Source organism: Emys orbicularis, chromosome 5, assembly GCF_028017835.1.
Source record: "Emys orbicularis isolate rEmyOrb1 chromosome 5, rEmyOrb1.hap1, whole genome shotgun sequence".
NCBI lineage: Eukaryota > Metazoa > Chordata > Testudines > Emydidae > Emys > Emys orbicularis.
In genome coordinates, this window is record NC_088687.1 from 119,743,043 (window position 1) to 119,755,248 (window position 12,206).

General features: G+C 40.9%; 1 protein-coding gene across 2 annotated transcripts in view; it reads left to right on the forward strand.

Moving 5' to 3' along the window:
* STK32B (serine/threonine kinase 32B) overlaps positions 1-12,206 on the forward strand; it is a 272,197-nt gene that overhangs the window by 35,336 nt on the left and 224,655 nt on the right. Inside the window, exon 2 of one of the 2 annotated variants that reach the window (XM_065405246.1) lies at positions 7,642-7,697. In XM_065405246.1, coding sequence (XP_065261318.1) covers positions 7,642-7,697 — 56 coding nt within the window. Of the gene's footprint in view, positions 1-7,641; positions 7,698-12,206 lie in introns of those variants that run through there. The other variant, XM_065405247.1, reaches the window with a different exon arrangement.

Consider the following 12,206-nt stretch of genomic DNA (forward strand, 5'->3'; position numbering starts at 1 on the left):
TATTACATTGTGAAAACGGCAATACACTTCCAAGCTCTCACTTTCGTAGCTTGTATCACTTTGAATGATAAGCCTGTTATAAGACAAGGCTCCTAGGTTTCATCAAGGAGTATCAGATGTGAAACAGCAGGAAGGTATTTAAGAAGCCAACTCAAAGAGTTCCTCCTACACAAGCATTCAGGTCTTGAGCAGTCCAGGCAAACAATGCGCATTACAACAAAGCTTAAACTTGTTCTTCATAATAATTTTAAAAACTATACTAGCTGCCTATTTAATTTTAAAAACAGCAAAAAATATCCACCTCCCTTTCCATTTCTTATAAGGAATCTTGAAGTTTAAATCTCCTCAGTGTGATAGAGATGCTTGCTTTGATCTGCTTAGCTCTTGGAAGTCCAGGAGATCTGGGCTGCTGACCCGTGCTGCCCAGGGTCCCTAGGGACAGCTCTGTCCGCCATTAGGTAATTTTTCCCCGAGAACCCCCTGTAACATTTCACGAACCCCCAGGGGTTCACGAACCCAAGTTTGGGAACCACTGCTTTAGAGTATACATAGGGCTCTTCATGTGTTAACTACTTATGCTAAACAATCTGTTCCATCTTGTATTTAGCTGTGACACCCTGAGTAAGTTTCCTAGACCCGAAGAACAGCTCCGTGTAAGTTGCAAAGCTTGTCTCTCTCACCAACAGAAGTTGGTCCAATAAAAGATATTACCCCACCCACCTTTTCTCTGCTATATTTAATGTTTTTCTGTTCATCTTGACCTCTGATAGGTCTACTGTTTAAAATATCATAGTCCTAAAATTGAATATTGCTCTTTTGACTGACATCTCATCTGAAAAAAATGTCCCTTCTACCCTTCTCTAGCATCATGCTGAGAGCACTGGGTCAGCACTGACTTAGAGGAAAGAGTGCCACCTACTGAATCAGCAGCACTACTTCTTGCAGAAGAGATGCTGGAGGGGAGTGTCCTATCTAAGCATTGACCCAGACCCCACAACTCTGGTTTTAATCTAAGGTGTGAGGGAGCTTTGCCACTGACTTCAATAGGACCAGGATTCAACCTGTGTTTTTGTTATCTATGAAGATCACAGTTCAGGTTGGCATGGCTATAGGAAGCCAGGATTCCTTTTCACCTGCCTGACAACTACCAATTGGTTGTGTCCCTTTTCATTGTCTGGCAGATCCACCTTGCCCGTCTTAACTTCAGTACCTAGAAGTAGACATTCACTTTAAAATTTAAAGTAAGGGACTTGTTCCCAAACCTGAGCTGGCTTTTGTAGGTGACAAATCTGAGGAACTGTCACAGATTGAAGTATCACTAGAGGAGGTTTTGGAATTAATTGATAAACTCAACATTAACAAGTCACCGGGACCAGATGGCATTCACCCAAGAGTTCTGAAAGAACTCAAATGTGAAGTTGCGGAACTATTAACTAAGGTTTGTAACCTGTCCTTTAAATCGGCTTCGGTACCCAATGACTGGAAGTTAGCTAATGTAACGCCAATATTTAAAAAGGGCTCTAGGGGTGATCCCGGCAATTACAGACCGGTAAGTCTAACGTCGGTACCGGGCAAATTAGTTGAAACAATAGTAAAGAACAAAATTGTCAGACACATAGAAAAACATAAACTCTTGAGCAATAGTCAACATGGTTTCTGTAAAGGGAAATCGTGTCTTACTAATCTATTAGAGTTCTTTGAAGGGGTCAACAAACATGTGGACAAGGGGGATCCGGTGGACATAGTGTACTTAGATTTCCAGAAAGCCTTTGACAAGGTCCCTCACCAAAGGCTCTTACGTAAATTAAGCTGTCATGGGATAAAAGGGAAGGTCCTTTCATGGATTGAGAACTGGTTAAAGGACAGGGAACAAAGGGTAGGAATTAATGGTAAATTCTCAGAATGGAGAGGGGTAACTAGTGGTGTTCCCCAAGGGTCAGTCCTAGGACCTATCCTATTCAATTTATTCATAAATGATCTGGAGAAAGGGGTAAACAGTGAGGTGGCAAAGTTTGCAGATGATACTAAACTACTCAAGATAGTTAAGACCAAAGCAGATTGTGAAGAACTTCAAAAAGATCTCACAAAACTAAGTGATTGGGCAACAAAATGGCAAATGAAATTTAATGTGGATAAATGTAAAGTAATGCACATTGGAAAAAATAACCCCAACTATACATACAACATGATGGGGGCTAATTTAGCTACAACGAGTCAGGAAAAAGATCTTGGCGTCATCGTGGATAGTTCTCTAAAGATGTCCACACAGTGTGCAGAGGCGGTCAAAAAAGCAAACAGGATGTTAGGAATCATTAAAAAGGGGATAGAGAATAAGACTGAGAATATATTATTGCCCTTATATAAATCCATGGTTCGCCCATATCTCGAATACTGTGTACAGATGTGGTCTCCTCACCTCAAAAAAGATATTCTAGCACTAGAAAAGGTTCAGAAAAGAGCAACTAAAATGATTAAGGGTTTAGAGAGGGTCCCATATGAGGAAAGATTAAAGAGGCTAGGACTCTTCAGTTTGGAAAAGAGAAGACTAAGGGGGGACATGATAGAGGTATATAAAATCATGAGTGATGTTGAGAAAGTGGATAAGGAAAAGTTATTTACTTATTCCCATAATACAAGAACTAGGGGTCACCAAAAGAAATTAATAGGCAGCAGGTTTAAAACAAATAAAAGGAAGTTCTTCTTCACGCAGCGCACAGTCAACTTGTGGAACTCCTTACCTGAGGAGGTTGTGAAGGCTAGGACTATAACAATGTTTAAAAGGGGACTGGATAAATTCATGGTGGCTAAGTCCATAAATGGCTATTAGCCAGGATGGGTAAGAATGGTGTCCCTAGCCTCTGTTCGTCAGAGGATGGAGATGGATGGCAGGAGAGAGATCACTTGATCATTGCCTGTTAGGTTCACTCCCTCTGGGGCACCTGGCATTGGCCACTGTCGGTAGACAGATACTGGGCTAGATGGACCTTTGGTCTGACCCAGTACGGCCTTTCTTATGTTCTTATGTTCTTATGTTTTATAGCAACCCACGCAAAGACAACATTGTTTTCTCTTAATGTTAGGTTGAAAAGTGTAACCTTCCACTTAAGCTTCATGCTGAGAGTGAAAGTTGTGAACATTAAATCAGTTATTGTGGCTGTATTTTTAATCACTCATATGTGGTTTATTAATAATCTGAGTTAAACCAAAAGGGACAAATGCCTCATTTAATCATTTTCTTCTTGAAGAAGTCCAATTTACATTTAAATCCCCTATAATAAATACATTATCCTAGTCATTAAGAGTAATGATAACCATTAAGAACAACATTTAGAGAAATAGGGTTGAAGAGAACATTAATAAACTTCCTTCCCCTAGCTAAAAATGAATGTTTAATCTAGGTTCTTACAAAAATAAAATATAATATATGGAGAGATACCTATCTCATGGAACTGGAAGGGACCTTGAAAGGTTATTGAGTCCAGTCCCCTGCCTTCACTAGCAGGACCAATTTTTGCCCCTGATCCCTAAATGGCCCCCTCAAGGATTGGAACTCACAACCCTGGGTTTAGCAGGCCAATGCTCAAACCACTGAGCTATCCCTCCCCCCTTATTAAAATGATACATTTCAAAATCAATCCGGTGCGGTATAACAATATAATATATCCCTGTTGTAACTTGTGTGGAATTAATTTCAAATTGCTGGAGACGAATCTACAGCAAATGCTATCCAGCTGTAATTGGGAACCAGCTTTAGTGGCCCAGACTCTGATCCAAGCTATGCCTGTTGCATGTCTGCAGTATGTCAGTTGAAGCCAATGAACCTGATTCTCCTCTCACTTATTTTCTCCTGAATTATATTGAGAGGAAATCCAGCCTAACAAGTCTTTCGCTGGTCTAGCCAAAATCAATCTATGGCCTAGCTAAAGAGCCCAATCGTATCCTTTCTGAGGCCAAACTCCTATTCACATAAATAGGACTTTTACCTCCTAAGGAGTGCAGGCAGGAGGCCATGCTCAATCAAATGACATTTTCTTTAAACAGAGGTGTCTGGTTTAAAACCAAATCAATAAAATGTATAAGAAATATCAAAAGGGGTGTAGTATGTGAGTTACAGAGTTAAGCTTGTTTGCAAAGGAGAAAAGCTGCCAAATAGTGGGGTAAAAATCACTCTCTACCATTTAATCAAGAGCGGAGGGGAGCACCTCTCTCTTAACCTTTACATGCTACAAGGATGTACATCTCTGATCAGCTTTGAGATCCTGGTCACTGATCCTGCAAGTCACTCCTTTGGGCTGACTTCAGTGGGTGCAGCTGTGCAGCGTGACTAGCTGGGAGAGGGCATAAAACGGCAGAAACCTCGGTGGATTGGGGCTTCACTAGTTCTGGATCACTGAAAGAACAGATCCCCTGGACACCAGCTTTGATCAATAATAACCATGGATTGCCAAGGGAGGGGAGCACAGTTTTTTCAGCAGCAAGCCCTCATTTGGAGCAAAATATTATTAGACTCATCTGTTTGGTAAGCTTTCCACCAACAGCAGTGTAGCCCACTCTTCAGTGTGTGTTACGCATACCCACTGTACCTGATCCATGTAGATGATATGACTGTGCTATTGCTCCCCTTTAACCCACTGCTTTGTTTAGCTTACACTCTAGTATCCTGCTTCCTGGGTTCAATTCCTGGTGATTATCAAGCAGATATTTGTTATAGCAGCACTAACAAATGGACCAACAATGCTTCCTTGAAGATGCTGCAAGTTAGCAAAAATTATCTAATATTTAAATATATTATAAATATCATTAATTGAGTTAACAAAACACACTACAAGCATTGTTACAGGGTGACACTGAGACGTCAGCCCTTCCCATTGACTTGCTATACATAAGGACTTAGAACTGCAAGGGAGTCCTGGGTCATCAAGACCAGTCTCCTGCTATCACAGGCAGCCCCATTGTATAATTGCAACCATGTCATATAACTGACATCAACCTTAAGAGGCTCTACTCTCCCATTCGACCTGGGCTGGTAGATATTTTTAACAGGTATGTATAAAGTATGACTAGGAAGTTTTGTTTATTTGTGAGTAGTTTTTTTTTGCCTGAAGTGGTACATTTTCAGAGCAACTTTGCAAAGGTGCTATACATAATTTTGCAGATGCCCAGTTAACACAGTGGTGGGCACATTAGAAATGGACAGCCAAAGCTAGAACAACACACAAGTTGCCAGTTCTTGGGTTTTTTTTAAATAAGTTTCAATAAATTTTGCCATTTTCACTTCATGTGGTTTTGTAGCCTTTGGGTTTCACTTTAAAGTGTGATTCTGTTCTGCCAAGTGATTGTAAAAACTGAATCACACATTCCCATAGTTGTGTCTCAATATCAAATTTGCTCAGACTACCAGTATAATGATGGATTTTTGCCTTACCTACCAGCCCGACCACCTAACCTGGGCTTAGAATGTAGTGTGACCTTCAATCTAGCTCATGGAACACTACCACTAAGAAAGGTTCTGAAAGCCAAAATCTGCTCTCTCACACCGTTATGCAAACGTCTCTAGGGCAGATACTACTCTAATTTATATTAGTGTGACTCTGGAGTAAATCCATTCTATGCTAAGATAAAAATCTTCTGAAGTAGGCTTTGTATTACATCTAAGAAAATTGTGTGTTTCTTTTTAAATTACATTTTGCACTGGGATAACAAACCATATAGGGAAGGACTGACGTGGATCCTTTCACACCATCCAAACTCCCTTTCACTTCAATGGATTTTCTGCCTGAACAAAGAGATGAGGCCCTGAGAGTGGTTACTACTACCATTGCTATTGCATATCTGTAACAGGATGGCAGTGTTTGCCTATTAGGAGATCATGATACTGCTGAAAACTGTTAAATTAACTGATTTGCTGACTCACTGGTGCAGCTGGCTCATTATCCCATGTGGTTACAAGAGAGGTTGGGAGTAGCCTGAGCTGGGACCTGAGGGAAGGAGTGAAGAAAGTGTAAGTGCAGATACACTTTAGTATGGAATTTTTAGTTTACTAGTTATTAGTGTTTTGAGAATGACCTTTTCAATAATAAATCAGACCTGAAGAGAAGTAACTTGCTTTCACTGAGGATGTGTCTACACTGTAGTTAGACACCTGTGGCTAGCCCTTGTCAGCTGTCTCGGGCTCAGGGCTGTTTAATTGTGGTGTAGACATTCAGGCTTGGAATGCAGCCCAGACTCTAGGACCCTACAAGGTGGGAGGGTCCTTTGTAGCCTGAGCCTAAATTTCTATGGTGCAATTAAACAGCCCTGCAGCCTGAGCCAGCTGGCATGGGCCAGCCACAGGTGTCTAATTGCAGTGTAGACATACCCTGAGTGTCTAGGTTTGTGGCAGAGGGGAGGATCCCATACATAATCACAGTAACACATATTTGTTTTAACCAGACTTTTTGCACTTTCTGTAGTTTCTCTTGTCTGAAGATCTTTGATGTGTTATACAAACAATTTAACACCATTACTCTGGGCTTGAATAGGGACTGGGAGTGGCTGGCTCATTACAGAAGCAGCTTTTCCTCTCCTGGAACTGACATCTCCTCATCTATTAGTGGGAGTGGACTACATCCACCCTGATTGAATTGGCCCTGTCAACACTGGTTCTCCACTTGCGAAGTAACTCCCTGCTCTCCATGTGTCAGTATATAATGCCTGCATCTGTAACTTTCACTCTATGCATCTGAAGAAGTGAGGTTTTTACCCACGAAAGCTTATGCCCAAATAAATCTGTTAGTCTTTACGGTGCTACCAGACTCCTTGTTGTTTTTATACAAACAATGAAATACCCCTATGAGGTTGGCATTGATTCTGGAGCCCTGCAAAATGCATTTTGCTGTGTGGATGAAATGGTGAAAATTCCAAACCATCTCTGCTGTGCTGGGGAACTGTAGACAGTTATTGGTCTAGAGCCAGTGACCTCAAAAGTGGATAAGACTGACTCAGGAGAGGAGTGGAATCAGGCAACCCAAAATTCACTCATGGGCCAGAATTGACACCTCTCTCTCTGGGTGGGGGATGGGGAAAGCAACAGTTGTGGTCATCCACTTCTCACTAGGATGTATTCCCCCCTCTCCCTCCCATTGGCCCAGTATTGCCAATCCTAGATGTTCAAAAACCACGAATTAGCACCTCCCCCCAAAAAAAATATTGTGATTTTTTTTAAAAATTAAGTAAAATAAAATTAACCCACTGGTTTCTGAGTATTTAGGTTACATTCAGTTCAGACTTTCAGGCTTTTCTCTGCAACAACTATTTTTAAAGAGGGAAGGTCATCTCTGTGTAAGCTCAAAAGCTTCTCTCTCTTACCCTAACAGAAGCTGGTCCAATAAAAGATATCATCTCACTCACCTTGTCTCTCTAGTATCCTGGGATCAAACTGGCTACAACAACACTGCATACAATGCTTCCCCCACCCCCATCAAACATATTTTCATTTTCAGGACCTGGGATTTTAAGAAAAACATTAAATATCATGAGAGTTGTGATCAAGTCACAAGAGAAGGCAACATTGCATTATTTTTAATTTTTAAATAACTCTTTCTGATTCTGAGTCTGCATTTTACAAACTATTATTCCTCTCTTTTCTATTTGCTTTTACAGTTAATTTTGACCACTTTCAAATACTGCGAGCTATTGGGAAAGGGAGTTTTGGAAAGGTAAGAATCAATGTTTAGTCGTTGTTGTTGTTTTTGGTGATAAAATCTAGCAGCAGATTTCTTCATACTAATATGATGTGCTCATTCACTCTGGTTAGGCTAACCGAGAGAGTTGCATTTTTGAAGCATTTTGATCACAATCAAATTAAGTGCAACTTTGGTTGTACATTAAATTAAGTTACTCTGACTACAGTACATTTGCTTAAGTTAATTGTGTAAATATGATTATAAGTAAATATCTTCCATAGAGTTTAGCAGGACTAAGAAATCAACTTCAAAAAAACCAAATGAAAGAAGTAGTAGCAGACATCTCAGTTAGGCTGTCTAGAAAAGAATGATCTTGTTCTGATCCTGATTTATCTATTTTAATATGATTAAAATATTTCCGTTACAAAGATACTTTTTACATTGATTTAAATACACGTGAAGTTCTATAAGCTGAAATGTAATTATGATAGAAAATGTTTCTTCAATTCAATGAGCATGTGCTAGAATGGGGAAAACCAATGACTTGTTTACAAATGAGTATATAATAAAGAATCATGTAATAACCAAGATCTTAAACTTTCATATGGATAAATACAAGGCTATGCAGTCAGATGGAGTCATGTTAAGAAAATGTTAGAGAGAGACCATTACTTGAAATGGTAAATTTGAAGCTTGCATGTAACTTGGACACCAGATCAAATAATGATAATGAGTTAGACCTTGATTCAGGCAATTTTAGATTAAGCACATGCTCACTGTGTTCTTTGGAGCTACTCCCACACTTATGATTAAGTCCATATATGAAATTTTTCAGGATCGGGGGTCTTACATGGGTAACAGTGTGTTTCATCCAGCAGAAGCCCAAATCACTTTGCAAGCGGACTTTCAAACTTTTGGCTGTAAATCTTCATTTAGTCCAATGAATTTCATGAGAAATTTTGCCTGAGTAAGACTGCAGGAATGAGTGTCATGCAAAACTGTATTCAAGTATCCTCTCCCATATCACTGAGGTTCAGCCACCTCTGGGGTGGAACACAGTAACTGTTTACTATCACACAGCACTACTAGAATGTCACATCAAACTGAAACTACAGAGATCCTTATTGACTCCATTGTCGGGGGTACAGGTTAGATCCAGGATAAGTATTCATAGGTATATCCAAATGATCCTAACCCTTGAGGGGTCCTTGCATTACTCTCTTTCCCTCAGAGTTGCCCCCTCATCCTGACAACATTGCCTTCCCCAAAAGGCCCTGGCTCTTTATGCCAGATGTAGCTGTTTTGTGTGGGAAGGGAAAACTGAACGCTACAGCCCTCTGAGCTCTTCAGGAGCTAGCTGGTGGATCCACTCTTGTCAGTGCCATGTGGGGCAGATGGCAATGCTACCTAGAAGACAATGGTTCATGAAGCACTGTTTGTTTTTGTAATTCCCGATATGAGAGCCTTTCCTGGTGCTGAGTATTTGTTTGGGGTGCAGTTGACTGCAGAGTTCTCTGAACCTTTTTATCATTTGGATTTAGATTCACAGTCCCCTAGAGCATCCACTGAACAATAGGAAGAAATAGAAACATGCTGCTCATCTTTTAACATAATTTGTTTAATTAACAGTTGTCAGTGCAACAAAATAGTCTTCTCAATAATGTACTCATTTATCCCAAAGCAACACAAAAGAATTCCACTCCATCTTCTGTCTCTTTCACAAACAGTAAAAGAAGAAAACACATGTTAAGATGGCCTGTCCTACGGTATCCACAAGGAGGGCATGTCAAAAGCACAGCTTCCAAAAAAATTTTTTTTCAGCAAATCACTTTCAGCCCCTACCATCCATTCAGGAATGACTTTGATCCCAACTTTACCTGTCAATCTCCTTCTGGAACCTCCTCCTGACAGAAAGCACCAAAGCACAGTGTTGTTGCCTCCTCATTTCCTTATTTTGGTAAATTGTGCCTGAACCTGTTGTAATACCCTCTCCCTGATTTATGTCCTGTATTTTATTTTGTGCTTGTAGAGCAGGGGTAGGCAACCTTTCAGAAGTGGTGTGCCGAGTCTTCATTTATTCACTCTAATTTAAGGTTTCGCATGCCAGTAATAAATTTTAACATTTTTAGAAGGTCTCTTTCTATAAGTCTATAATATATACCTAAACTATTGTTGTATGTAAAGTAAATAAGGGTTTTAAAATGTTTAAGAAGCTTCATTTAAAATTAAATTAAAATGCAGAGCCCCCCAGATTGGTGGCCAGGACCCAGGCAGTGAGAGTGCCACTGAAAATCAGCTCGCGTGCCGCCTTTGGCACACGTGCCATAGGTTGCCTACCCCTGTTGTAGAGCATGGCACTTTTCTTGACTTGCCTTTGGGTCAAGATAGGTGAAGTAATATATTTTACTGAACCAACCTTTGCTGGTGGAAGGGACAAGCTTTTTGAGCTCTTTCTCAGGACTGGGGAAGGTAACCAGAGCGTCTGAGCTAAATACAAGTTGAGACAGATTGTTAAGCATAAGGGGTTCACACATGCTAGCAGGCGGTAGGGTGTGTTACAAATCGTTCTAATGAGCCATAAATCCAGTGTCTCTGTTTAAGTCCATGGTTTTTAGGGTCTAGTGGAGTTATGAATTTAAGTTCCCAGACTCATCTTTTGACGGTATTACGCAGGTTTCCTTGGAGGAAGAGGACTAAGAGGTCATATATGGAGTGATCAATTTATGAAAAGTGTTTGCTCATGGATGATATGGTGTTTTTGTCTTTTCTTTGTGAGCTCAAGAGCATAGTGACTGTCTGGTTTCACCCACATAGTTGTTGTTGCGGCATTTCATGTACTGGATGAGGTACACCACATGTTGTGATAGGCATGTATATGATCCATGGATCTTGAAAGGTGTGTTATGTGTGGAGGTGTTGATCATTGTAGCAGTGGAGATAGGTTTTGCATCTGTTGTTCTGGCAGGGTCTGGTGCTGATTTCAGTTGGTGTGCCCTGGTCTGTGGGGAGCTTTCTTCTGTTGATGAGGTTGGTGAGGGTTGGGGGTTGTTTGCAGGCCAGAAGGGTGGGTTCAGAAAAGACTTCTTCCACTGTGAGGTGGTAGGTGACAAACTGGGATGCGTGGTGAGCGGTTCCCCCCAGACTGTTGAAATGGGTTCTCCCAGGAAGTTTGGGTGGCCTTTTCCATGACGTGGTCCATATATCTGGTGGAGTGCCCTGTTTAGTGAAGGTGGTTTTAAATGTGTTTAGGTGTGTATGCAGACTTTCTCTTCAGAGAAAATTCTGTGGTACCTGAGTGCCTGGCTGAGAAACTTATTTCTTGACATTTCTAGGGTGGCTGCTTGATCTGTGGAGGTAAGTGTGGTGATTCATGGACTTCTTGCAGATAGTTGTCTATAGGGTTCCATTGTTGAAGTTGATCATGGTGTCCAGGAAATTGATGCTGGTGTGGGAGTGTTCTAGAAATAATTTGATGGATGGACAGTGGTTATTAAAGTTATGGTGGAAATCTGAGGGAGTTTAGGTCATCTCTCCAGAGGATGAAAATATCATTGATGTAACTCAGGTATATCATTGGTTTCATGGTCCATTTTTTCCAGAAATCCTTCCTCAAGGTGGCCTATGAAGAGGTTGGCCTAACGAGGAACCATCCTAGTACCCATGGCTTTTCCCATGGTTTGGATAAAGTGTTTGTTAAATGTGAAGTTGCTGTGGGTGAGTTTGTCAATGCATTTGGGGTGGATTTCAGAGTGCTGTATGTTATCTTATAAGTATTTGAGGGAGGCAGTGATGCCATCATGGTGAAGGATGTTGGTGTATGTAAAGGTGGCATCCATTGTGGCAAGGATGGTGTTCTCTGGGAGGTTGTGAAAGTTGCAGAGTTTCTGCAGGAAGTCAGTAGTGTCCTAGAGGAAGCTGGCTTTTTGTGTGGTGAGTGGTTTGAAGATGGTTTCTATGAGTCCTATATTCCTTCAGTAAGAGTACCAGGGCCAGGTATGATGGGTCTGCCTGTGTTCCCTTGTTTGTGTGTCTTGTGGAGCATGTAAAAGGTCTCCAGGGTGGGTTCATGGGGGATGAGGTTGTAGAGTTTCTCTTGGAGTTGTTTGGGGAAGGATTTGATGGTACCTTTAAATTCTTGTGTAAACTGTGGTTTGGGGTCTCCTTTGAGTTCTTTATAGTAGGTTGCGAGAGTTGTCTGTTAGCCTCGTTGACGTAGTCATCACTATTAAAGACTATGATGGTGCCCCCTTTGTCTGCTGGTTTGATCGCTATCTGATGGTTGGATTTAATTGGCTGTATAGCTATCTTATGTCAGTAGTGGAGAGATTGTGGTAGATACAATATTTGCTGAGAATATCACTGATTTCTTTCCCCTGAAGCAATGGATGTTATCATCCAATGTGTGGTTTTTGTCTACTGGAGGGTGTCCAGTCAGATTATTCTTTTTTTTCTTATGACTGTTGGTGGGGATATGATAGTTGTGGGTAGTGGTATCTTTGTTGTGACAGAATTCTTTGAGCTGGTGTCAGCAGAAGGATTCTT